At 41.2% G+C, this 24,823-nt stretch overlaps 1 protein-coding gene and 1 long non-coding RNA gene across 5 annotated transcripts in view; one reads left to right on the plus strand and one right to left on the minus strand.

The window, feature by feature from the left end:
* Nucleotides 1–24,823, minus strand: part of LOC117459915 (uncharacterized) — a 171,831-nt gene that overhangs the window by 101,058 nt on the left and 45,950 nt on the right. Inside the window, exon 5 of one of the 4 annotated variants that reach the window (XR_004553577.2) lies at nucleotides 18,503–18,615. The exons of the other annotated variants lie outside the window; for them this stretch is intronic. This is a non-coding gene — a long non-coding RNA (uncharacterized lncRNA). The remainder of the gene's footprint in view (nucleotides 1–18,502; nucleotides 18,616–24,823) is intronic. 4 annotated transcript variants of the gene reach the window in all.
* On the plus strand, nucleotides 1,373–9,602 carry btbd3b (BTB (POZ) domain containing 3b). Its single transcript, XM_034101044.2, has 4 exons — nucleotides 1,373–2,322; nucleotides 3,508–3,598; nucleotides 5,460–5,578; nucleotides 5,777–9,602. Exons 1-4 carry the CDS (start codon nucleotides 2,009–2,011, stop codon nucleotides 6,807–6,809), a joined length of 1,557 nt encoding a protein of 518 aa, XP_033956935.1. The 5' UTR covers nucleotides 1,373–2,008; the 3' UTR covers nucleotides 6,810–9,602.

A 24,823-nucleotide genomic window follows, 5' to 3' on the forward strand; every position in this document is an offset into this window, starting at 1 on the left:
CTGTCATGATTGTTTTTATACTACATTTCTGTCCTGCTGTTGCGTGTGGAGGTGGTTACCTAGGTAACATCTCTAGTGGCCTGCAATTTGAGAGTATGGTGCCCTGTAATGTTGGCTGCATGTTACCATAGCAAATGTCTCTGTTCTCCAGCACACACTGTACTGTATAAAGAAGCTCAGTGGGCTATGCTCCTCAGCCAGCACACACTGTACTGTATAAAGAAGCTCAGTGGGCTATGCTCCTCAGCCAGCACACACGTATACAGTTAATTAAGGTTTATGGACAAATCTATACTGTGACAGTGGTTCAAGGAGGACATTCCCTATTAAATATATTCACCTCATTCGGCTCTTTTTGTCGGTCTAATTTCACCCTCAATATATTATGAGATATAATGTGCAAACTAACTAGTATTAAAAGTAGTATTAGTGCTACTTTACACAATAGTATTAACAAGGAAACCATTGCAGTGGAATTAACAAAGTGCTCTAAGAAAAAAAATATATATATATTGGGTCTTATTATATCAAGTATGACAGGATTGCATAACCTTTTAAACCACCATCACTAAAAAGCTAAATCATCCGTGCACTTTAAATAGAATACCTGCACAGGCCCAACTCGACAAGACGAGCAAAGGAACTGTATGCATTATACATTGGCAAAGAGTGCATTACATTTATATCCCCATGTACTCTCTTGAAGAGATGACTTAACAAGAAAACTAAAGCACAAGCACATATTCCTAGTTGGGAAAGATAAGCAGTTAGCTTTTCAAGAGAAAGTCTACGCTACAGTCTTTCACAGCTATTGCACATATTTAAAATGCAAATACGTGACATTTATTCAAATATAAATATTTAGAGTTACAGGATAACGAGCTCACTGCAATATGCTACATGCTACATTATCATATTCTGGTAGTACAAGAAAAGCTTGTTTAAGAAATGAATATGTTGTAGAAGTCATACATCTAATCAAAGCATCAAAGACCAATGTAATGCAAAACTATTTCTGTAAACAAAATTGAAAAAGCTCATTAAAGAAGATCGATTGTCAAAGGATGCATGAATTAAGCAAATGCTGCCCTTAAAAAGAGCGCGTCCATTTGCATTGCCCTTTTGAGTACTGTAGTGCAAAGTGACTGCTGTGGCTCCCGGTAAAACAAACACAGGAAGCAAACCTGGAGATAAATATATCATTCTTATGGTGCATGGCTGTCACTTTAATTGAGACTTTGACTATTACATATTCAAGTCTGTGCTGCACTAGGCTGCATTAGCCAATCATGAATGCTATGTGCTCCCATTGGCTGAGCTATGGAGAGAGCTGTGCGCTGTGCTGTGAGGGGCGGGGAGGGGGCTCTCCATCTCCTCTGCGCTCTCCCATTCAACCTCTGTAGTCAGCAGAACGAGTGGCTGAGCAGAGCTGCACAGCATCCACCGCCACAGCATCCTGCAGAAGGCTCCGTGGAGGACAGAGAGGAGAAAGAGAGTGTCTGATAGAAAAAAGGTGGATCCACAGCTGAAGACAGACTGAAAGAAAAAGAGAAGCACACAAGGAGTAAGAGTGGGAAATGAAAGGAATTGAGTAAACACCGCTGCCTGCCTGAGGACCACTGCAGCTGTACTAAATCTGGGGCTGTCAGGCCAACCCTCAGTGAGTGAGAGAGGCACGGGAGCAGAGGAGAAAAAGAAGTGATTTAAAGAGCAGATCTCATCACTCTGGACAGGCAGGGATGGGAACCCCAAGAGCTTTTCCGTCAGCAGATCAAACTTCACACAGGAGAAGCGCCCTCGGATCACCAGCCTCTTCAGAGGAGTGAAGAAAAGAGGCAAACAAGAGAGTTGTCTTATAGTTCCTGAAAGGTGAAAGCTTGCACAGGAACTCTGATAACTACGCTGCTGAGTACAGCTCAGGTCCCTCTCTGTTTCCCCCTACACCTGCCTGGTCCTGGTGAATGTCTTCTCTGCATGCTGTCCCACTGCTCGGCAGTTGAACACACTCATGGTCGATGCCAAGGGAAGGAACATGAAATGTCTGACTTTCTTCTTAATGCTCCCCGAGTCAGTGAAAAGCAAATCAAGTAAAAGCTCCAAGAAAGGGAATGCCAGTAGCAGCTCCAAGCTGCCCCCTGTCTGTTATGAGATAATCACTCTGAGGAGCAAGAAGAAGAAGAAGATGGCAGCGGATATTTTTCCCACCAACAAGCTGGCTTCCACCACCACAGTGCAACAGTACCAGCAGCAGAACCTCAACAACAACAACACCACCATACAGAACTGTAACTGGCAAGGACTTTACTCCACTATAAGAGAAAGGTAGGTGCCAGCAGTAACTGTCTTTCTGAATCAGGGACCATCACAGCTTTTCCAACAGTTAGTCATGGTAGATGAATCTTCATCATTAAAAAGATCACATGACGTTTTATAGATAAGAGCTGCATGTTCCACTGCATTTTATTACCAGTTTTCAGATTATAACGTATCCCAACACACTTATGTAAGGTAGTTAGTCTGTTATACTGAGGTGTGTGTGTGTGTGTGTGTGTGTGTGTGTGTGTGTGTGTGTGTGTGTGTGTGTGTGTGTGTGTGTGTGTGTGTGTGTGTGTGTGTGTGTGTGTGTGTGTGTGTGTGTGTGTGTGTGTGTGTGTGTGTGTGTGTGTGTGTGTGTGTGTGTGTGTGTGTGTGTGTGTGTGTGTGTGTGTGTGTGTGTGTGTGTGTGTGTGTGTGTGTGTGTGTGGGTGTTCCCTCTGCCCTGCCCTTAATCTGCTGGGGGTATCTCTGTTTATACCCTCCCATGCTCCTGCAGACTTTACCACTTTGACATAACAGAGGGTGGTTAGGCACCGGGTGCGTTTGATATGCACTACAGGCAGATGCTGCTCTGTACTAAAAGCTAAATATTTACCTTGGCCTATCAGTAAGAGAACCCAGCTGTGCAGAGCTAAATGTGTGCTCTCCGACCTGGCTTTGTTGTCTCTCCAGAAATCCATGGGGCTGTTTACCCACCCTTGTCACATGTTCCAGTACTCAATAATATATGAACGCAGCTTCATTGTTTGTCCCATTCTTTCACAGTGGGGATTTTCCATTTAGTTAATTGGATTGTTTGCCAGTTTTTCTCTATGTAGGCACAAAGTGTTTAAGTTTGTGTAAGTGTGGTATGTAAGACTTTCTTTCAATCCATGCACTGTCTTGCCTGAAGCAATTGGGACACTTTATATAACCACAACTCTTGTTTGAAGAGAAGGAGAAAATATATGTAGTTTACTATTTTTGCTTGGATTTTTGCCAAAGACTAATTTGTATTAGTCTTTGGCAAATATATTAATCGCATAATATATATATATTTATGCGTTTACGTGCATTGATCCTCCTTTAATGTCACTTATAACTTTTAGTTGTGGATTTTATCCCCTTCCTCTCTTCTAAAACAAATGTGTATGTGTATGTAATGTGTATGATTGATTTCTCCTGTTTTAATTTATTTCTTTCCCTTCTTAGAAATTCAGTAATGTTCAACAATGAGCTGATGGCAGATGTTCACTTTGTGGTGGGTCAGCCTGGAAGGACCCAGCGGCTGCCGGGACACAGAGTAAGAATTTCATCAACGATTAAAGTCACGGTTGCAGCGAGGAAATTAGCAAACAAGTAATCAGCCAGCAGAGTTATTCATATCATATCAGCATAAACATAATCCTCCCCATGCCAGCAGCAATAGAATTGCCATCCTTTGTGCTCAGGTCTCACTTCCGCACCATGTGTCTTTTCTAGACAGTCCTCAATTATTTATGTAAATGAGGCTGAGGGAAGGAGGAAGGGATATCCTCTTCAGCAGTCATCTCGCAGAATGGATCGCCTTTGTCTCTGCTTTAGCTCAGCTTTTCAGAGACAGCTCTGCAATTACCCAACTTTTAATCAAACACGTCTAACAGCACACAGCCACAATGATAAGGAATAGAGAAAGATGCATTCAACTCTGCGTCTCACATCCTAGAAATACTTTGTCTACCCCTTCACTTGATTAGCTTTTGAATTCTGGATGTATAGTTATAGTGAATCTACTTTATAGCCATTAGTATTATAATTAGACCCGAATTCATCTTTGCAACATGCAGGTCGACATGCTTCTTTGTTTAGTTCTCCCTCTGACCTCATTGCCTTTTCCAAGATGTTCACATCAATGATTAAAGTGTAGCTGCCTACACCATGTGGCTCATCTAAAAGAACATCATTACGTGTACTCATTTGGAATATGATTAAAACATTCACATTAAATCTAGTAAGTGATTTTGCAGCCATGAATTTCCCTCGGCTGGCCATTCCACATCTACCCAGACAGATGAGCCCTGCATGGGTCATCTTTGTTGTTCTTTATATGGGACCCAAAGTATAATCTATGATTGGTAGCTGCAGTGCACTTCTTCCATGCGTTTAAAGAAAGCCGTTATGGAAAGAAGGACATTGAAGATGACTTGACTGCACATTATGCCGAGACATTATGCCAGTGGAATATAATGACGCTCAATACCGCAATCTTTATTGTGTCCATTTGGCAGGAACTCAGATGTGCATTATGATTTCATTTCTAAAGTTATATTTCTTACAAAATACGGGATGCCTTATGCAGCTAAAAGCAGAGTGAACATTTGTAAAAATACAATGGGTCAGAAGGTGGAACTAATCATATTCTAATATGTAGCATTTATATACTCATGGTTTAATGAATTTCAGTGTGTACAAAAATATGCATTGTTTTCTAAAAAGCTTTTTGCAAGGCAAATTGGGTATGTGCCTTTTTATTTTTGTGAAAATGTACACCACCCACATACCCGCCAACGCATACTTATGCGGCACACACACACACACACACACACACACACACACACACACACACACACACACACACACACACACACACACACATGGATGTACTTGAGTACAATAACAAAATGCATGCCTTGAACACAGTGCTTATCACTGGAATTAGTAGCATTGTGTTGCATCTGATTTCATCATAGGTTCAGACAAGTCATTAATTTCAGCTAATTGAACTTTTGTCGCACTCTCTATAGTTGTGTTATTAGGATTTCCTGTTTAGTTTTTTGTATAAATCAGAGGCAATCTTGTTCAATAGAAATGTGCCTCCTCGTCCTCAGGGGAAATGGTAACTGGCTGAGCTCGGCTCATTATGTGAGACGCTCAACAGGTTCAGTCTCTCCAGTGATTAGAATTGAGGCATTGTTCAACACCCACAGATTGATTTTTTTTTGTATGTAAAGAGTAGGAGCTACATGTGAACTAATTGGATTTAGGACAATTATAAAGGACAGATAATCTTTCTCCATTACTGAATGTTACTACACGTTATGTTGTTTCCAGTGAAATCACAGACTATACAGCATGTTTGTATTCCTCTTTTCACTCTTTGACTTTCTTTCCTTTTCTCCCAACAGTATGTGTTGGCTGTGGGCAGCTCAGTGTTCCATGCCATGTTTTATGGTGAACTTGCTGAGAACGATGATGAAATCCATATTCCAGATGTGGAACCAGCAGCATTTCTGGCAATGCTGAAGTAAGGATTCTCCTTTGTCTTAACTCTTCAACAGTACTTGTTTTAAGCATAAAGTACTGTATATATAAATATAGTATATACAACATTACTATTTATAACTCCTTCAGGTCTGTTTTTATAATAACATTATCTGCTTAATAAACATGCTTACACCATGTTGTCTATAAAGCTGAGAAAGACTCGTTTGTATTTCAACAGGTACATTTACTGTGATGAAATTGACCTGAGTGCTGACACAGTGTTGGCCACTCTTTACGCTGCCAAGAAGTACATTGTCCCTCACCTGGCACGTGCCTGCGTCAACTTCTTGGAAACCAGCCTGAGCGCCAAGAATGCCTGCGTGTTACTCTCCCAGAGCTGCCTGTTCGAGGAGCCGGAGCTGACGCAGCGCTGCTGGGAAGTGATTGATGCCCAGGCCGAGCTGGCGTTATGCTCGGAGGGCTTCTGCGACATCGACTCCCAGACCCTCGAGAGTATCCTACAGCGCGAGACACTCAATGCTAAAGAGATAGTGGTGTTTGAAGCGGCACTCAGCTGGGCTGAGGCTGAGTGCCAGAGACGGGACCTCACCTTGTCGACTGATAACAGGCGTAAGGTGTTGGGCAAGGCCATGTACCTGATACGTATCCCTACAATGGCTCTGGATGACTTTGCCAATGGAGCAGCCCAGTCGGGAGTGTTGACACTTAATGAGACCAATGACATATTCCTGTGGTACACAGCGGCCAAGAAGCCTGAGCTGGAGTTTGTCAGCATGCCTAGAAAAGGTCTGACACCCCAGCGCTGCCACAGATTCCAGTCATGTGCCTACCGAAGCAATCAGTGGCGCTATCGGGGCCGCTGCGACAGCATACAATTTGCAGTGGATAAAAGAGTCTTTATCGCTGGGTTTGGACTGTATGGATCTAGCTGTGGATCAGCAGAGTACAGTGCCAAGATTGAGTTGAAACGTCAAGGAGTAATGCTGGGACAAAACCTCAGCAAATACTTCTCTGATGGTTCCAGCAACACCTTCCCAGTGTGGTTTGAGTATCCAGTGCAGATCGAGCCCGACACCTTCTACACTGCTAGTGTGGTTCTGGATGGGAATGAGCTCAGCTACTTTGGACAGGAAGGGATGACAGAGGTGCAGTGTGGGAAAGTGACATTTCAGTACCAGTGCTCCTCGGACAGCACTAATGGCACTGGGGTGCAGGGGGGGCAGATTCCTGAGCTCATCTTCTACGCTTGATAACCCCATGCCTATAAATGACTGATGTTCAGTGCACTTATGGACAAAAGAAAAGTATCACTTTGTGCATAGTGTCACTTTCTGGTATTTATTTTTGTCACTGTTTTGTCACTAGCTACAAACGTTCATTTCAGACCTGTGATAGGGTCTTGTGTGGTTTTCATTTCAGTAATCGGTCCACTTGAGTAGGACCAGATAGATGTCTGCAGATGAGGAATTGTCCAAATAATTGGATAAACAAAAGTTCTAAAAAATAAAAATATCTTGCACTAGACGTGCATGTATAAATGCATACATGTTAGTTCTGAAGTGTATAATGCCACAATGGTGGCCAATGCAGGGCACACAGATATTGTATATGATGAATATGCTACAGTTTGTTTATTATTGCTATGCTTGCATAGAATGCACATATATAGCAGCAATACTTCACATTCTATATTCTCCAATGAGCATTTCATATCATGACTCAGTCTGGACCATCAGCATTATAAAGAATCTAAAAAGGCTGTATGATACTCAATACCAACATAAAATGTCATTCGGCGTTTGTATGTAGTGGTTTGAATTTAATCTGCAGCTTTTGATACTTTGAATCTAGTAACATGGCACCTACAGATGCATCAATGTGATCAAATCACTTACACCTGATACAATGAAAAACATATTGGGTTCAATCTGTCAGCATTGCAGAGCTTACAGCATGGGCTGAACTGTTTCATTTCCGCTAACCCGTACTACTAATTGTTCTGGCGCCTTGGTTTTGTTTACAGCGAAAAGATCAATGACTGATTCAGTGTTACAAACTGTTTATCTTACTGTATGAACTTCTACTTCTCTTTGTTAAGAACTCTGATCTGCTGAGCACTCCCTCCCAATGTGACCATACACACAGTATTTGCTTACTGTATATGCTACATAATGCACTGATTTTGGTTTGTAACATATTTTGTTATTTAGTTTTACATGATGTTTTAAATTAGGCAGACTATTTTTGATTTACTGTGCTACTGAGTATTTCTTTCTGGTGTAGGATACACATCCATGCGCTTGTCTGCTGTGACAATGGATGGGCAAAGCGGTGTTGATGTCCTGTGTGTACGTGCTACAGTGCTGGGAGACATACGGATGTGTATGATTGTTGAAGATGCAAATAAACAGAACAAGCGGTTCATATTGCTTGTTCATCCCATCTGTAAGAGGAACTACACTACACACGTTCCGTCTGAAGTTAAGAGATGGGGTCAGATTATGCCCTTTAGGCAATGAGGTGATTTATAATGCTAAAGAAAGCTGTCTGTTGATTGATGGTCCCTGTCTTCATGCCACTGATACACCCTGCGTTGTGTCTGTCAAACTCCAACTCTATTCTGCATCCCCTGAACTACACAATATGATTCCCATCCCCCTCCTTAATATAAATTCTGATAGCCTGCAACTCTAGAGTACGGCTTTGTGATGTGCCATCACTTCTGCAAAGGTGCGAAGACATTGACGGCATAACAAGCAATCTCTACAATCTTGATTTTGTTACAGATTGCAGTGAAAAGAATGGCTCCTTGACATGGATTACATTTTTTAAGTATCAAAAGATAGACTATGATTTGACAATCCTGAAGGTCTAAAACCTCAAAAAAGATGTATTTCCCAGCATACCACACTGGATGTTGGACCCATGGTCTGCCTTCATGTGTCTCTCTGCTTATAAAAACAAAGGACAGAAAGTCTGAAAGGAAACATTCTAATCATGTTTGTATTTCTCACTTTGAAATAGTATTGAGGAGTGGTGCACTTGTTTTCTAGATAAATTATAATGCTCCGAATGCTCAAGCAACGTCAAAACAATGGATTAACAAAGACACTTTATGGATTTGTGAGTTTTACTTTCTCTGAGTACCCGAGACAGTATGCTGTAACACTCAGAAATAAGATTTATTCATTAGCTGAATGTCCAGACAAATCATAACTCTACGTGAACTGTATGAACAAAAAGATAATCACTCCTGGGAGCTTATGGCAGGTACTTGATTACCATGGCACTCAATAACGCTGAGACCAAGTTTGACATCGCCAATGAGCCAATGAGCATGAAGCCTGTGATGAATTGAGCTCAATATGTTGGGGGACTCTGTGCTTTCGTGCGATTCTTCATGATTGTGGCGCTAATGTTGTAAGCAAGATCATTAATTGCACTGGAGGCTGCGGGACCCTCGAAGGAGCCAGGAGTCAGAATCGGGCCTGCTTTCAACACACAGAGAGACACAGTGTCATTTTGCTATTCTTACTGATGTATTGAAGCCAAATTACTATTAATCGAGATACACTGAAATACCACAGGGGTAACTGTGTAATACACATGTGTGTCACTTCTGAAGCAGAACAAAAAACCTTTACTCATTTTGTTTCACGGAACAACTGCTACTCAGAGTCCAGCCTACACACTTGACATGTGTTGCTGTTGGTCACATTCAGCTCAGAAGGCAGAGTAGCTGCCAGAGGCCAGCAGCTCTCTGCCAGAACTGCTGGAAACAGCTCTGTTCTTCACGGAGCACAACAACAACTGGTGGATCCATAGCAAAATCATCACCTGTTATGTTGGCAGCTCTAATCTCTTGCTACAGCATAGCAGATATTATTCTTTCAACAGATATACATTTAATAAACTCATTATGTGCTAGGCAATATTTAGTCAAAACAAAGCATTTTTATGCGATGACAGCTATTGCGGGAAACCATTTTTATTCTATGAAAGAAATGCAATTAAATTCTAAGAGGCTAGGAATCAAATGCATGTTTAGTCATCTAATTAAATAGGCGAGACAATGTATTACTGACGATGAAGTCAATGTGGTGATACAATATATGTCTACAAATAAAAGTAAATGATAAACATCTCCACCATTTTTCAGGATTGCTCCTTCAAATACATTTTATTTTACAACTGAATATTTAATACTGTATATAATTAAAAGAGTTTATAGTCTTACATGAACTTGTTAGATTATCGAGGAAGATGACATGTAGTATTCCTTAAATATAAATGTGACGTAGGCAAACCTTTGGAATACAAATATGGTTTACCTTGTGAAGGGTCATGGGAAAAAAGGGTTGTTGGATACTGACGAGAGAACTGACAGTGCACATACTCCACAGGAAAGTTTAATTTGGGGTTTGATTACTGTTCAGTATGTATTAAGGCTGAAAAGATTCAGCGTGACTTTAGGGAGGCCTGTGGATTACCACTAATCAACATTCTTAATGCTCATTAAGAATGATTGTTCCAAGTAGAGATAAGTCAGAACAGAACCAAAAGGTCCCTCGGTATCTGAGCAGGGATGGTGTTGTTTCCTTTCTCCGTGGTTAACATGCTATCACAATATTATCACTGCCTATTGTGCATATTAATGTGGAGCGGGGTTAAGCAGGATAAAAATGTCTCCTAAATCCACCTAACTTAGATAAATCCTCACAAAGGAAGAGAAATTGGGAGAGGAACAAACCACATTTTACTAAATCGAGCATCATTTTGTTCACTGTAGGCACAAATCCCCTCTTCAACATCCTGATCATTTCCATCCTAGCAAAATGTCAATGAATGAATAATGTCCAAAGAGAGGAGCGAAACACAGCTGTGGGTTTAAATAATTCATCAAAGAAAATTATTAAAAAATCTGTATTTTTAATTCAACAATCTCCACGGAAATCTCAAAGCCCTTTTCCCCTAGCTCCCTTTAAACCATGTGTTTTCTCCAAAGGTATACAACCCCCTGTACAACATTGCCTACTGGTGCCTTCCGGAGTGCAACACTGCCCAGTAAGTGTTATGAGAGCATTTGGCAAGGGCTGCTGAGGGTTATAATGAATTGCTGTAATCCTGGCAGATGTAAGGGTTTCTGAACCCCCCCACCCCCCCACTACCATTATTGCGCTAACCTCAGCCTACTGGCAGCAAGTCAGGCAGCAACAAGGCAGGGGGTTAGAGGAGAATAGAAGGGAGCGACAGAGATAAGTCTGGTCTGGCAACTATTCAGGTAAAGCGCACATTCCCTTGGTAATTATCCCATAAATTAAAGTTGGACAGTCTTAAATGGCAATTAATCACACGTGAGAATGGCAGAAGGTCACAAAGTTCAGATGCAAGCTATAGGAAGAACACAGAAGACAGGAGTTTGACTGATGAGAGCCACCTTCACGTCTTTGTCATCCCCATTCCCAAGTCCCAGCGGTGCTAAACACCTGCCTGTAAGGGATATTATTCCAAATAATCCCCCATTCCAGAGCTGTTGCCTCCAGTTATATGGATGCAATGCAGGCCGAGCCTCCGATTGTGTGTCTCATTTATCTATTTATTTATTCATTGCTATCCGGCACAGCCAAATCGTTTCAACAGGCTGGCGCATTGAAAGGCCAGCTTTTATGTTAGATTAGCCTGTTTATAGCAATGTCGCTCAGTTCCAGATGGATCAATATGGCTGGGATTTCTGGAGGTAAGCTCTCCATGTATCAGGTGAATTATGATTGCTGAAAAGAATATATGCTTTCCGTGGACAATAGGAGCTGCAAAGCCTTTTCAAAGCAGCCAGAAATACAGACTACATGACGGAGTATCGAGCACACGCTGGAAGTAAATTACATTACCTTCCAAGGGTGCACAGGTAAATATCCTGTTTACATAATTGTGAGTTTGTCCTATGAAATACGATCCCAGACGGTGTATGAATGCAGCACTCAGGCAAAAAGTAGATCTTTCTTATACGCACTGAAGGCTGAATTTGTTGGTGATGCATTATGCTAATCTAGTTATTTATTCCCACAACCATGGTCTCGTATACCTGTCACCCACAGCCATTACGGCAAGGCTTGATCAAAACCTTGAATGTTGGCAGCTTCCCACTGAGAGAGGTGATGAGGGCTGAGCATGCAACTTTTTGTATGTACTCTGTAGCCTCTATTCATACTGAAGCATGTCCTCGAAGGCAGCTCCATGGCTTTGATAGTATGGAGGGAGAGGGCCCTTCTCTCCCCAGGGTCTGATATAATGAGAGCGAGCTTACTAAACATGATCTGCGGCTCTCTCAGAGAAGATACTTGAAACGGCTCCAGCCCGAAACAGTACAACAAACAGCATTGATTCATTTGTACACATGCACTGCCTCTCTCCCTCTCTCTGCGAGCTGTATTAGGGAGGGCTAATGTGTTTTAATGTGTCATAGGGAGTGATACAGAGGTGGAGGAAGAGCACAGAGAGGCAAGGGAGTGTAGCTTTGTGAGCATCCATTCAGAACTGGAGAGAAGGAAATCTGGCTTTCCAGTTTAATTATTTCCTGGAAGCACAAAGAAAATGTGAAGTGACAGATTTTTAAATGATTGTATTCGTGATTTGCATTTGTAAGTGTGAATAGAAATGTACTGTATAGTTATTGCCAGAATAATGCTTCAACTGTGCCATTTCTCATATTCGGTCTTTATCTGCTTCAGGATCTTACCTTGGAAGCGGGGGAGACTGGAAATCAACAGAGACATTATATTGGCAACTAGGTATTTCTTTTGTCAAACAAATCAGAAATATCGCCTTGGAGTCAGCAGAATGTTACTGTGCCAAAGAAAGAAATGCATTTGCTGTCCCTGAATACACATCTACTTTACAAGGGTGCATTTGTATTTGCTGAAAGACTATTGTCCGTCTTTTCAACCTGAAAACGACCGAACATTCTGCATCACGGGCAATCTGTCTCAATTATGGCAATGAAAATAATAACATCTAAAATGTTGTGTTATTGCACCCTATTCCAGACATCTTTTGTGTCCTAATTTAGCAAGTGGAGCATTATCACCTGTATTGTACCTCTGCCCTTGTAATGTCCTGCTTACCAGGGAGAACAGTTACAGAATCTAATAGTCCATGCCCGCAGCGTCGTCTTCAAAACACATGAATTCTGCGATTCTGTCCTAAAGCATACCGTAAAGCTATTGTTGAAAAGTCATTATAATTTTGGAGCGGAGATTCTATGTTCAATCAAAGAGGGATTGAGAATAAAGCACCTGCATTTATAGAAGCCCCCATATTTCCATAATCTGTCAACATACACATTACCACAGCTGCACGATGGCAGCCTAATTTCCATGCTGATGATGAATCTGATGTTGGTGAAGCAAAGAATCTTTTCTCATTTTACCATTGTGTGAGATAATGAGCTGCAGCTGCCGGAACTTTCAGAGAAAGCTGGTTTCAAAGTTGCTCTCAAGTGTCAGAAGTTATATCTGTATGTTGAATCGGATACAGAACAATATATGTTGAGGTTTAAATGCACGATAAAATCAAATGATTACCAGTGAAATATATCTAATTTAAGTGACAGGTCAATGTTCTCTACATTTGTATCATATGAGAGGTTTATAGGAGCTGCCATCTGTGTTCATCTGACCTAACTAAAAGTCTTTCTGCCCATGCTTTTATTAGTCCAGCCCCAAACTATTCCCTCACTGCCCTCAATAATGGCCTCAATTTATTCTTCACCGTGCCTTACCTTCCCCCTATTTTCGCTTCCCTTTGAGATACCAAGCTTCTTTTTCTTCGTGTTGAGCTGCTGGAAATAATCACAGGACATAAGATGAATAAAAGGGTTGTGTTTTGAGGAAGTTTTCCGAGTTGGCCTTGGTTTGTTTTGTATTCTTGTGCAGGCGGTCAAGCTTTAACTTGACGTATTTTACGTGAAGAAGAAAGCCTGGTGACAACTCCGATAAATAAAGCTACTTATTCTGAGTCTGTAGGTCCTACGAAAATAATAAAATGATGTATGAGCGACACATAAAAAGGGCATCAGACCTTTACTTGAAGCGCTCATCTCAAACAGGACCCACTGTCAGCATGGCTGTGAGTAATGTGTGTTTGTACTGGCAGGCAATCATACATGTACTCGGGCGTGGGATGAACATTATATATTCATTCAGGGGAGTTGGAATATATGTGGCATGTGTTTTTTCTCACATGGTTGTAAAAAAAGACGAGGACTATTTATGATAGAGAACGTGTGGGCAGATTTCCACGGAACCTGTGATGCTGTCGTGTTTATCTAGTGGATGGTAGTAGTGAGATAAAAGGTAGGATAACAACAGAATGTATAATCATGTTTGAACTAAAACATAAAATATTGGATTGACATATTGGATTGACATATAACTGCTTAAAATTCATGCAGAACATAGCATTCCTGGATGAACAACAGAAAGTAGTTAAATATGCTCCAAATGGGCAAGGTCAGGAAGTATGCATTGATACTGGAAGTGAGATACTATGTGAATAATTAATATCTTTGATCAAATACAACTGGGTTCACTGAAAAGGCCAAATCTGTGGATTTTACTCTAAAAAGTCACGGAATACAAGGACACTGAATGAGTTTTGAGAAAGGTCTAAGTGCTCTGGACATGCCCCCTCAGCCTCTCCTTGTCCATCCCTCTGTGGCATAGAAGAGACACATGAAATATCAAAAGGCCATGTGTGTCAGCTGAACAAGACTGGAGTGGAGTGGAGGGGATATTCCTCCAGTGTGCAGAGCTGCACCTCCAGCAGCTCTCATGACCATGGGGAAGAGGCGGGGCAGCTGGAATTCCATTTCTCAATGATGGAATTCTTTTCATCGTGCCTCTTTTGCATAACAAAGGTGCATCAAATGCATTATATATGGTAAAGTGTAACTGTGAACCGCCACAAGAAGGCTGCCTTTGCAACGCAGTCCTCCATTTCCAGAAATAGAAGCAAACGGTTGTGAACAATATCCGCCGTTGCATTTGAGGAGTTAAATGTATCCCCACCCAACACCCTCCTAACATGACAAGAGTGCACGAGTCACTAACCACACGTTTAATGTGCTCATGTCAATTCAAATCGAATTAACCCAATGAGGACAATGTGAGGATTGCAGAGAGTGTGGTATTCACTGATGTTATTCAACGATTTGAATCATTCTTTTAATTTGCAAAATCATTCAAGCCTCATGAAACAATGGCCCTTTTCTTTGGACCCTACACAGTTCAGTGAAGCACAACGAAGGAGCCGTATGTTTGTAATATTTCATCAGAGGTCGATTATGCTGATAAAAGAGATGGGATGGAAAGAAGTGCCAATACAGCCGAGGAGCCATGCCAGGTGTCAGTCTAATTGAATCGAGCCACTAAAGACAAAGAGGCGGCCTGAGGGAAGCCTCTCAATAACAGCCTGACTGCAGATGACAAGTGGAACAGTGAGCTGTGATTGAGGGGACAGACAGGAAGCTGAAGCTGCTCACCCCGCACAATGACAAGACTAAATTAAGGAGACCTAAGATATGGATGGATATTTACAAGTACAGATATGATTTGATTAACAGTAACATATCTGCACTTGGGAAATGTAGTGAGTAAGACATTGGACATTTGTTATTCCCCTCTGATATCAGCTCATGCAGTGTCACAGCTTCGAAACAAAGAAGAGGCTGTTTGTTTTTATGGTCAACATTAGAGATGAGAGCTAGAGGATATGGCTAGGCTTCACTCAGCTCCTGATAACATAGATATTTCATTTTCTCTGTGACATAATGGATTTGTCGACAGCTGATCCAACTGTGATCAATAGCTTCAGATGCTTGTCTATTAAGCTGTGTATCATTACTATTTACACGAGCTGTGTAACATTACAAAAGTCTGTGTAAGCAGCAGATGAAGCTACACCGTTTAAACGTTTTTGAACCAAGGCCTAAATTATGAAGTTAGATTTATGTCACAGACCAAATTTCAACTTTGAAATTTGAAAGTTTGGACGTAGTTGCTTTCATCTTACTTTATTGGCAGGGTTTTTTCAATTGTACAAATCTGTGTCTTCTGGGTATTACAAAAGTCTCTTTTCAGACAATCAAGTCTGCTTTTCTCAGTTTTGCATGCCTGGATTTCAGACAGTCTTTTATTAGAAGCCACATGATTGGTTAAGAAACCATAAACTCTCGCTCAGACTGGTCTAGTCTGTTTGCACTGTTTTATTTTTCAGTTTTGAATCATTTCCTCTATTGAAACACTGTGAGAAATCCCAGAAGGCAAAGCTGAAAGAATAGATCAAAATCAAAATTACACAGTTTTAAAATCATAGTTTACACTTCCTTTCAGCGTTTCCAATTTATTTTGTAATATTTGATACATAGTGGAAATCTAACCTTATACTCAATGGACATTGCAGCCAAGTATACCTTGATGGGAGAAAGGTTCTGGGGGAATCACCGGGCCGCAGTGGGAATGAATGTGGACACAGGCAGACGCATTACATTAATTATGCTTAAGCAGTGCTCTCCGAGTCATTCAGATATTCAATACAGCACTTCAGGACCTCAAGAAGATGTGCAGGATTAGAGCTTGTAAGCCAGGCCGGCTCAATATATTGATCGCCCCCTCACTGAGAGCTGCATTCAATTTCCCAACAATTAGATGCACCTGAAGGTTAATATGGTGCTTTGCTAATCTGTTGTGTGTTGTCTAAAACTAACTGTCTGTCTTTACCCGTTAGTTTTTCCCCCCCACCGCGTACGCTGTTTCGCTAAAAGGGTCAAATCACAAGCAGGGGGCTTTCCATACGGGTTTCCTACAGGTCGTTTAGTCATTAGTATTGCCTTGATATTAATGCATTAGGAGAGGCTTCTATCACAACCCCTGTTCAATAAGTACTCTATATCATTTCAAGGCAACATTACTGGCTCGAGTAAATCAGGTTAGTCCCTGCTGTGACCTTGTAACCACACTGCCTTCTCCCATGACCGCAGTATGTTTTTAATACTGTGGGTGTGCCTATTATACCCAGTAGCAATTTTGTTTCCGTCCATCCCCGCAGGCTGATTGCACAACCTGAGGATGTTGCAGGATTTATGACCGTGTGAGAATGAAATGTCTCTCATGGGATCTGGGGGATATTTCTCTGGTGTGGTATACATTGGATTCCCACAAGTAGAAATGACAGCAACATTACATGGCTGAAATGAAACCCCCCCCCCCATAATGTTATCCATTTTCATTCATAAGAAGCGATGACATGCCTCTCATTGGTTCCTTCGTATGAATGCAGAGTGGTGGAGGGGATTCTGTAGCAATTTGTGAAACAAGGGCAACGGAGAGTTAAGGGGTCAACAGAAATATAAAGTGATAGTGTATCCGTGGATGGGTAGGACACGTGGCATGTTAAGGCTCAATGTGTCCATTTTCCTACCACTACAGCACAGCCAGCCCAATTCATTCATACATCCTAATCTGTGCTGAAAGTAAGCGGCAGAGCGAGGCTGATACTGACCAACTAGGAAGGAGGAGATTAGCTACAGTATAGAAGTTTTTTGCTGCCGTCTGCTATTGAAGGAGAAACTAACTGAACAGGGAAACAATGACTCCAGTCCCAGTAAAAGTAGCTGGAGCGGAGATGAGGAAGAACAACCTTCAGTCAATGCCTCTCCAGGTGAAAATGGAAGATAATGCTTGTAGTTACAAATGCTCTTCTCTATCATTCTTGCTCCAGATGCATTATCGCCATCAAGCCAAGCACACGTCACTTTTCCATCACAGAGCCCTTTTCCATCAAAGCTGATATTTTAAGCAGTGGGGACTTTTAGAGTGAAAGTGTTTTAAATCGCTTTTCTCTGTCCTGCACAGTGAAAGTGTTTCACGTGAAAGCTTTGCAGTGTCATCTTAGGCTTCTTAGCTGGCCATACATGATGGAAAATAATGAAGAAATTGCACATGATAGAACATCTATTATATCAGATACTTAAAAGCCGCTGTTTTGAATTCACAAGTTTGAGTGGCTTACTTTGTACAGAATGGACAGTACTGCTTACTATCAGAGCTACTATTCATTATGTGATCACCCACCTCCAAAAACAACATTAACCTCCACTCAAATCAGTGTGAAGAGGTGCCAGTAAATCCAAAGCACTAGTCCCCTCTCCCTGCCAGTTTTCAGTCCCTTTCACCTTCACCATCCTCCCCTCAGCACCAACATGTTGTCACCTCTGCTGCAGCTGATTCTGCAAAACTGAGAAATGAGATGGAGTGTGAGGGTGGCTTTACTGCGTGTGTGTGTGTGTGTGTGTGTGTGTGTGTGTGTGTGTGTGTGTGTGTGTGTGTGTGTGTGTGTGTGTGTGTGTGTGTGTGTGTGTGTGTGTGTGTGTGTGTGTGTGTGTGTGTGTGTGTGTGTGTGTGTGTGTGTGTGTGTGTGTCCACCTTTGCATGTGGTAGTAATCAACAATGTGTGTATTTTGCGGTAGATGCTACAAACTCAGATGTCTCTAATCAGTCGATATTTGAATGAGATTGATGTTGCTGCTTTGCTATTTAAAGGCCACTGTCCAACCTGATGACTGATCATCTACGAGGACAAGATGCAATGACTCACACGAAGAAGATTGTATATAAATCTACTCCCTGAAAGATACTGATTCACACCAAATCCTGCCTTAGTTGATGTCACACAGCCATTGTTGAAGGGGCACAGTGCATGTGGGGGGGTTCCTTTGGGTAAATACTGTAGCTGCTCGTCGATGTGCATCAAGCCAGCAGCAAGCACAAAGATAAATAAAGTCAAGCTCTCTAACAGACACTGATATGTGCATACAGCTGAAATCCCTCTCCTCCAATGTAACTCTACCCTGTAGAACTGCTCATTTAAAACATACATTCAAACTCACACTGTTCTCAGGATCCTTCCATTTTATCTTCTCTTCACTCGCCCTCCTGCTTTCCCCCTGGTGGCGGATGGAGAAACGGTTGGGGGTGCTGGCTCAGTAATTGGAGAAACCTTCTGAAACATGCAGATGAAGCAGGAGAGGAGTGAAAAGTGGAAAAGGAAAACGGACAAGATTCCTAATTACCCACTTTTTCCGCCCTATTTCTTTTTCTTGACAGGGTGAGAGTCGTACATTGGAGGCTGCGTCTACATCTCATGCTGGCCTCGGCATAATTAGGTGCAGTGTACAGGGCTGCACAGGGATTGAAGCTCACATAAAGGCCTGAGCGAGGAGGGGGTTCAGAGGAAAAGCTTAGGCTTTGATGAGGGGGTTAAGAGCACTGTCAGCAGACTCACTTCTACACATGTAACAATGAAACACCCTGTCAGAAGACACGCAAGCTGCCTTACTTCAAACTTGGACACAGTAGCAAGAAATGTGTACACAAATGTGCAGGACGTGCAGAATATGGACTAAAATATCTAATACATTTTCATAAAGAGTCCTCTAGATATTCAAAGGTCAGTTCTTTTTAAACTGGGAAAGGAGACAGCCCTAAATAGCATAACAACATCTGAAATAATATTACTTGCAATGAAAGTGGGGCAATCTCAATGATGAGACATTCATTTCCTTTCAGGTTGGGAGAGCAGGATGAGATGTGTGCTTTTTAATATACCTCACATTGTCAGAGTCCCGGGTAGCACACAGCATTGAATTACTTCACATAAATGGTTGCTATTTGCATAAAGATACAGTATGATGTGGATAAATATCACATTGCCAGTGAGGTGATTGTGTCTCTATAAGTGTGTTATGCTGTTTGTGTGCTTGTCTCAGTGAGGAAAAAGTGCATTTTTGAGTTAATGTTTAATTCAGGGTTTACATTTATTTTGCCTAATGAGACAACATATGATGAGTGTTTCTACATTTCAGCGAGTTTGAGAAGAAGCAATTTTACTATGGATTGTGATTAAAAATAGAGTTACCAAATTGAATTGTGGGCATAAATGACCCATATCTGCATATCATTTGGCGCATATTCATACATTACTGGTGTTATTATATTATGATTTGTATACTTTGCGTTTCCTTGTTACATCATTCAGATGGGAAACCAAGGGAAGAATTTATTTTGGCCTTTAAAGACCATATTCCTATTAGGTATGCAGGGTTCCCGAAAATGTATATTGTATTATAGATGACCTCTGACAGAGAGATATAAGCTTCGATCCAAAGTCTTTCTCTCATGTTATGCATTGTTTTTTGTTCTTTCAAAAGTTCTATTTTTTCTCTACAGGTAACAGAAGTCTATTTCCTGCCCTATTTTTTTCATCATGTCTGTTTCAAAGTCTATTATTATACAAATGTTTTGACGGACATATTCTGCTTTATTTTTCTCGAGACAATTTCATCTTTAGCAAACAAACACACCTCTTTGCAAAAGCTAATTCCCAGTGAAAGTAGAGAGTAGAAACTCTGTGGAGCATTCTTCCCATGGTTAAGCCACCTACCGCAGATAAAAGAGGCTCAGCGCTACCCCTCTTGCAGGATGCCAGGCTGCTCTTATCGCCCCAACACGATGCCGTAGAGGGGTAATAGGATTGTGACTCACAGAGAAAGTGCCATGCTCACCAAGCAGGGGAGGGCTAGGCATGAGTGTGGAGCCCCTATGCGGCTATCCAGCTTCATGAAAGCAGGGGAGCGGGCGGGGAGGATGTGTTCTCCTCGCCTCATAAATAACCCTGCTAAATTGCAGGCTTTGGAGGGTCAGTGGGACATTGGTCTGCCAGAGTATATCTGGAGGTCTGAAAATAACCTGTAATCCTGCAGCCCAGGAAACGAAAAGCGCAGCAGTTACGGAAAAATGTCTGTTCTGCAAAATGGAAGCCTGAGTTTATGAGTTAGGAAAGAGAGAGAGAGGCAGAGAAAGAAAGAAGAGACAGTGGGGGAGAGTCGGGATGATTTTATAGTTTGCAGTCAGAGTGGTAGAGTCTTTCCTTGGCTGGCTGAGTCCCAGCAGCAGCACAGCCATTCACTTTGTACGTGAAGGATGAAGATGAAAGCACCACTGGGTCAAAAAGGGATGGGTGGGCGGGGGCTTTATTTGACAGACAACCGGATCACTTTGGTTTTCGGATGCCAGCTGGGTGTGACTGCTGCCATTCAGTGAGAACTCTTGGGGTTAAGTAAGCATTTAAAGATGAAATACTGACTCAAGACATTGCATTGATTCTCTGTGATGATTTAGAAAATCCTGAGGCACCAAAGTGAAACCATGTATTTCTGTTTGCCACTCGACAGCGCTTAAGGCAAAACTATTTCACCTGTTGGCAATTACAGTAGGTAGGTGTGTTTTAGTAACATTAGCGCCCCGGTGCTCATGGGAAGGGCAGTAAAACGCACTACAGGTGGTGACCGAGATGTCCATGCTGGGTGTTTTGATAAGATATAAGTGGCCTGAGGCGGTGAAAGATTTAGCGTTATTATTGAGAGGCAGGCATGGTGTAGCACTCCAAGATACACACAAGCATGGGCTTGATATCTGTTTCAGATTGGTGAGATAGCAGCCCCCTGCCTCCAGGACTGATTATATAGAGTAGCATTAAACAGACAGCATAAAATCACGGTAAGAAATATGACCTACCCTAAATTAAAGCAGCAACACATAGAATTTGCAATAGAATATAAAAAAATATGTTTACTCTTCCTTTCTGAACCATATAAGTATGATGAGATAGTAATGATTGAAAATATATTGCAATATTACAAACATGTATGTAATAGAGTAGATATAGGCACACATGCAGGTGGGTTTTTGATGATTATGTTGAAGTGCCTTCTGTTCTGAATGACATAGCCTGTCTTAATTGGTTACTTTGATGTCCAGTTTACTGTTCACACTCACTTGCGTTTCTTTGGATGAAAGTAAATACATCCCTCTCATAACTTAATAAACAGGATTTGGAAATGCAGAGGGAGAAAGATAAAGACTTTATCATTGTTAGCTTATGAGTTCTACAGTTTGGTGCCCCAGGTTTACAGAGCTGCAGAAACAGCTAGAAGCCTCAGCCATGATACATCTTGGAAAAAAACTGTTTGTTCATATTAGAGACATTGTCCTGTCGTTTATAAACATATTTATTTACTAATTTATTTACTAATGAACAAAATGTTCAGCAAACTGGCATCTGGGATCCAAGTAAAGGTCCCACCCCATAATTGTTCTTAAATCCAGAATATCATAACATTCACGTTTAAAAATAGTTTTAATATGGTCTCTTTTAAAATAGTTAGTCAGCAACTTCACTCACTAAAATCATGAACATTTTAAACATTATTTAAAAAGAAAAATCTCCATCATCATTGGGCGGCAATCAGCATTTTGATCCGTGTCTCTGACAGACCCTATGTGGAAGTGTGCTTGGGCAAGATACTGAACACCTATGTGGAATTGGTGTGCGAGTGTGTGAATGAGCATTTGATTATATGATGAGCAGTTTGGCACCTTGAATGGCAGCTCTGCCATCAGTGTAAGAATGTCTGTGAATGTTGACATGTAGTGTAAAGCGGTTTGAGGGGTCGGAAGACTAAAAAAGGTTTTATACAAGTCCATTTACCATCATCCAAAATCTGTTTTTCCATTTCATTCAAGAACTACTGCTGTCAAATTACGATTTAAGTGGCAATTAAATATGTAATGTGGATCACACCGACATGATGGAATTCCATTTTTCATCATTCAAAAGCCAACAACATTGAAATAAAAAAACGGAGCTGAGCATGAACTATAATCAATCTGAAAAAGGCACATGCATGAAATTATGGCGGCATTTGTGGCAAAACAAGATTGTCGGACAATGTCGGAGAGAACGCGTCTTCTGTTTTCGCTGTGTTTGCTGTATTCTAATTTATTTCTTGACAGACTTGATGAGATAAAGTGACGAGAGGGAGGAGATGGCCGTCAGGAGGAGACAGGGTCTTTCTTCTGGCTGCCTTTTGGCCACTATCAGGGCTTCTGATCTAGCGAGATTATGTCTGCCACACGGCGAGGGTCAATAGCCCTCACAATGCAACAAAACCGTATTATTCTGTGACTGACACTGATTCACCACACATATAGGTGCTATTAGTTGTTATGTCTTAATGGGGATAAAGCTTTTGACTTCTGGCGATAATAGAAAAATGAAATACAAAAAGAGCAACCTGAATCAGAAAAGCATTATATATATCAGGTAAACTAGGAGATCGTTATCAAAGGAATGGTGGAATAGGTCATCCTAAAAGATGTGAGCCTTGGTGACATTGACTCAGATGCAGCCAAAGAGATTACAATGATCCTTGTTATCGACACACGAAGCTGTACAGTATGACAGGCTCTTCAACTCAATGCATAAAGATAGAAAAGCTTTGTGTTTATTATTTTTCATATCATATCTGCACTGCGACTGGTTAAATGTATAGATTCATACAATTCCATGTAAGCTTACAAAAGCAAAATGTGTTTTGTTTAAATGTATATTATTTAAAAAGTTGTTGTGTGGTAGCAACTTCCACATACTGCCTTTTAATATTCAAATGTCTACAAGTAGTTTAATACATACAATTTCCATTTGTAAATGATCTCTCTCTCTTTGAACATTGTGCATGTGTTGACAGTGATTTGCTAAAGAAGCTAAAGATTTGTTTGTTATTGAAGACCTCAGCTTTCTTCACACACAGATTTTTTTCTTCTCTCTTATTGTGTATGGTTGAATTCTGCCTTTTGATTTATGTCACATGAACTACTTGTCACATGAAAGGCCGTTGTGTCTTTCACTATAAAGTTTCTATTGTGTCTGTCTGAATGATCCACTGGTTTGGTCCATATGGGTTGAAGTGTGACTTTGATCAATCGGATATTTCCTCTTTATAGTGATGTTTCTCTCTTATATTATTTTCGTCTTCCTCCTTCTGGTTTTCTTTTTTTGGTCTGTCCCTCTGTTTCTCTTTTATCTCTTGTGTGCTGAAAGTAGACATACTGTACGTTGTCACTGGGTGAGCTTATGCTTCAAGACACACAATCCTGTTAGGATTTGGCACAGCTACGTCCATTTGATGCCAGTCAAAATATAACAATCTGTTCACTGATATAATGAGCAATCCACATAATGAGGGTTGTTTATATGTCTACCTGGTATGGTATGTATTGGATCAATGCCACAATGGATAAGCGCCCAAAATCTGTTCACTTTGTTTAACAGTTCTGTGTGTAAGCGTGTGTAAATGTGCATCTGTGTATGTGTTAACTGTTTGAACCTCAGCTGCAAGACACGGATGCTGTTGTGTCAAAGTTATGGTCTTTCTTAACATGAGCCAACAGTCTGATCAGCATTCAGCTGGTGTTCTGCGTAGAAGACACTGACGTCTGCTTGGACCCATCCATCAGAGCTAAATGGCAGATGGTCCTCTCTGTGGCCAGGCAGGAAGTGCACTAACACAATCGCTACAGGAACACAGGGAGCACTCTACCTGCTGATATTCCACTTAAACACAGACAAAGCTGCTTTAATCTGCCTGCTCCTTCCATGCACAACCCCTCGCCACACGACAAGGCCAGGCCTCATGCTGGAGGATCACCATTGATCCGTTGCACACATGTAACAAAGGCTGAGCACTGACAGGCCATGTTATAATGAATCCCTAACCACTGTCATATGTGACATGATCACGGACAATGAAGACAAATACTTCAAAAAATAGACCGCAAACTGCATTGTTAGTATTCGCCTTTCCAAATATTGTTCTGCAAATTCTATGCTCACATCTGGTTCTGGTTTGTGCAACAGGTATAATACATATTGTGAACTAAACCCTTATTTAATTAGACATCTGCTGTAGAAAAGCACTAGACCCACATCTTGATAATCAGTTGAAAATTACATCTAAGAGCTTCCACCTGTCATCACAAAATTAGCATATTGTGCTAAGAAGCTGGAGACCCTCACTTCTTGAGTAAGAGGGCACTAATAGTACAAACATCGACCAAGGCCCGCTCCATGAATTAATAAAAACAAAATGCATACATATCTGCCCTGTGATTCAGATTCACTGTCCAATCCAAGAACATACCCCCCATCTGGAGGTAATAGCAAGCCTTTACTATAGTATCCTTGGATCCTGCAGTCCGTGAAAAGACTAATTAATCATAACTAGTTCATATTCTATATCTACGGAAAAAGTATACACATTTGTAAATGCTGTAAATGTAAATGTTGTAAATGTAAAAGTGCACTGCAAAAG

The sequence above is a fragment of the Pseudochaenichthys georgianus genome, chromosome 15 (assembly GCF_902827115.2).
Source record: "Pseudochaenichthys georgianus chromosome 15, fPseGeo1.2, whole genome shotgun sequence".
NCBI lineage: Eukaryota > Metazoa > Chordata > Actinopteri > Perciformes > Channichthyidae > Pseudochaenichthys > Pseudochaenichthys georgianus.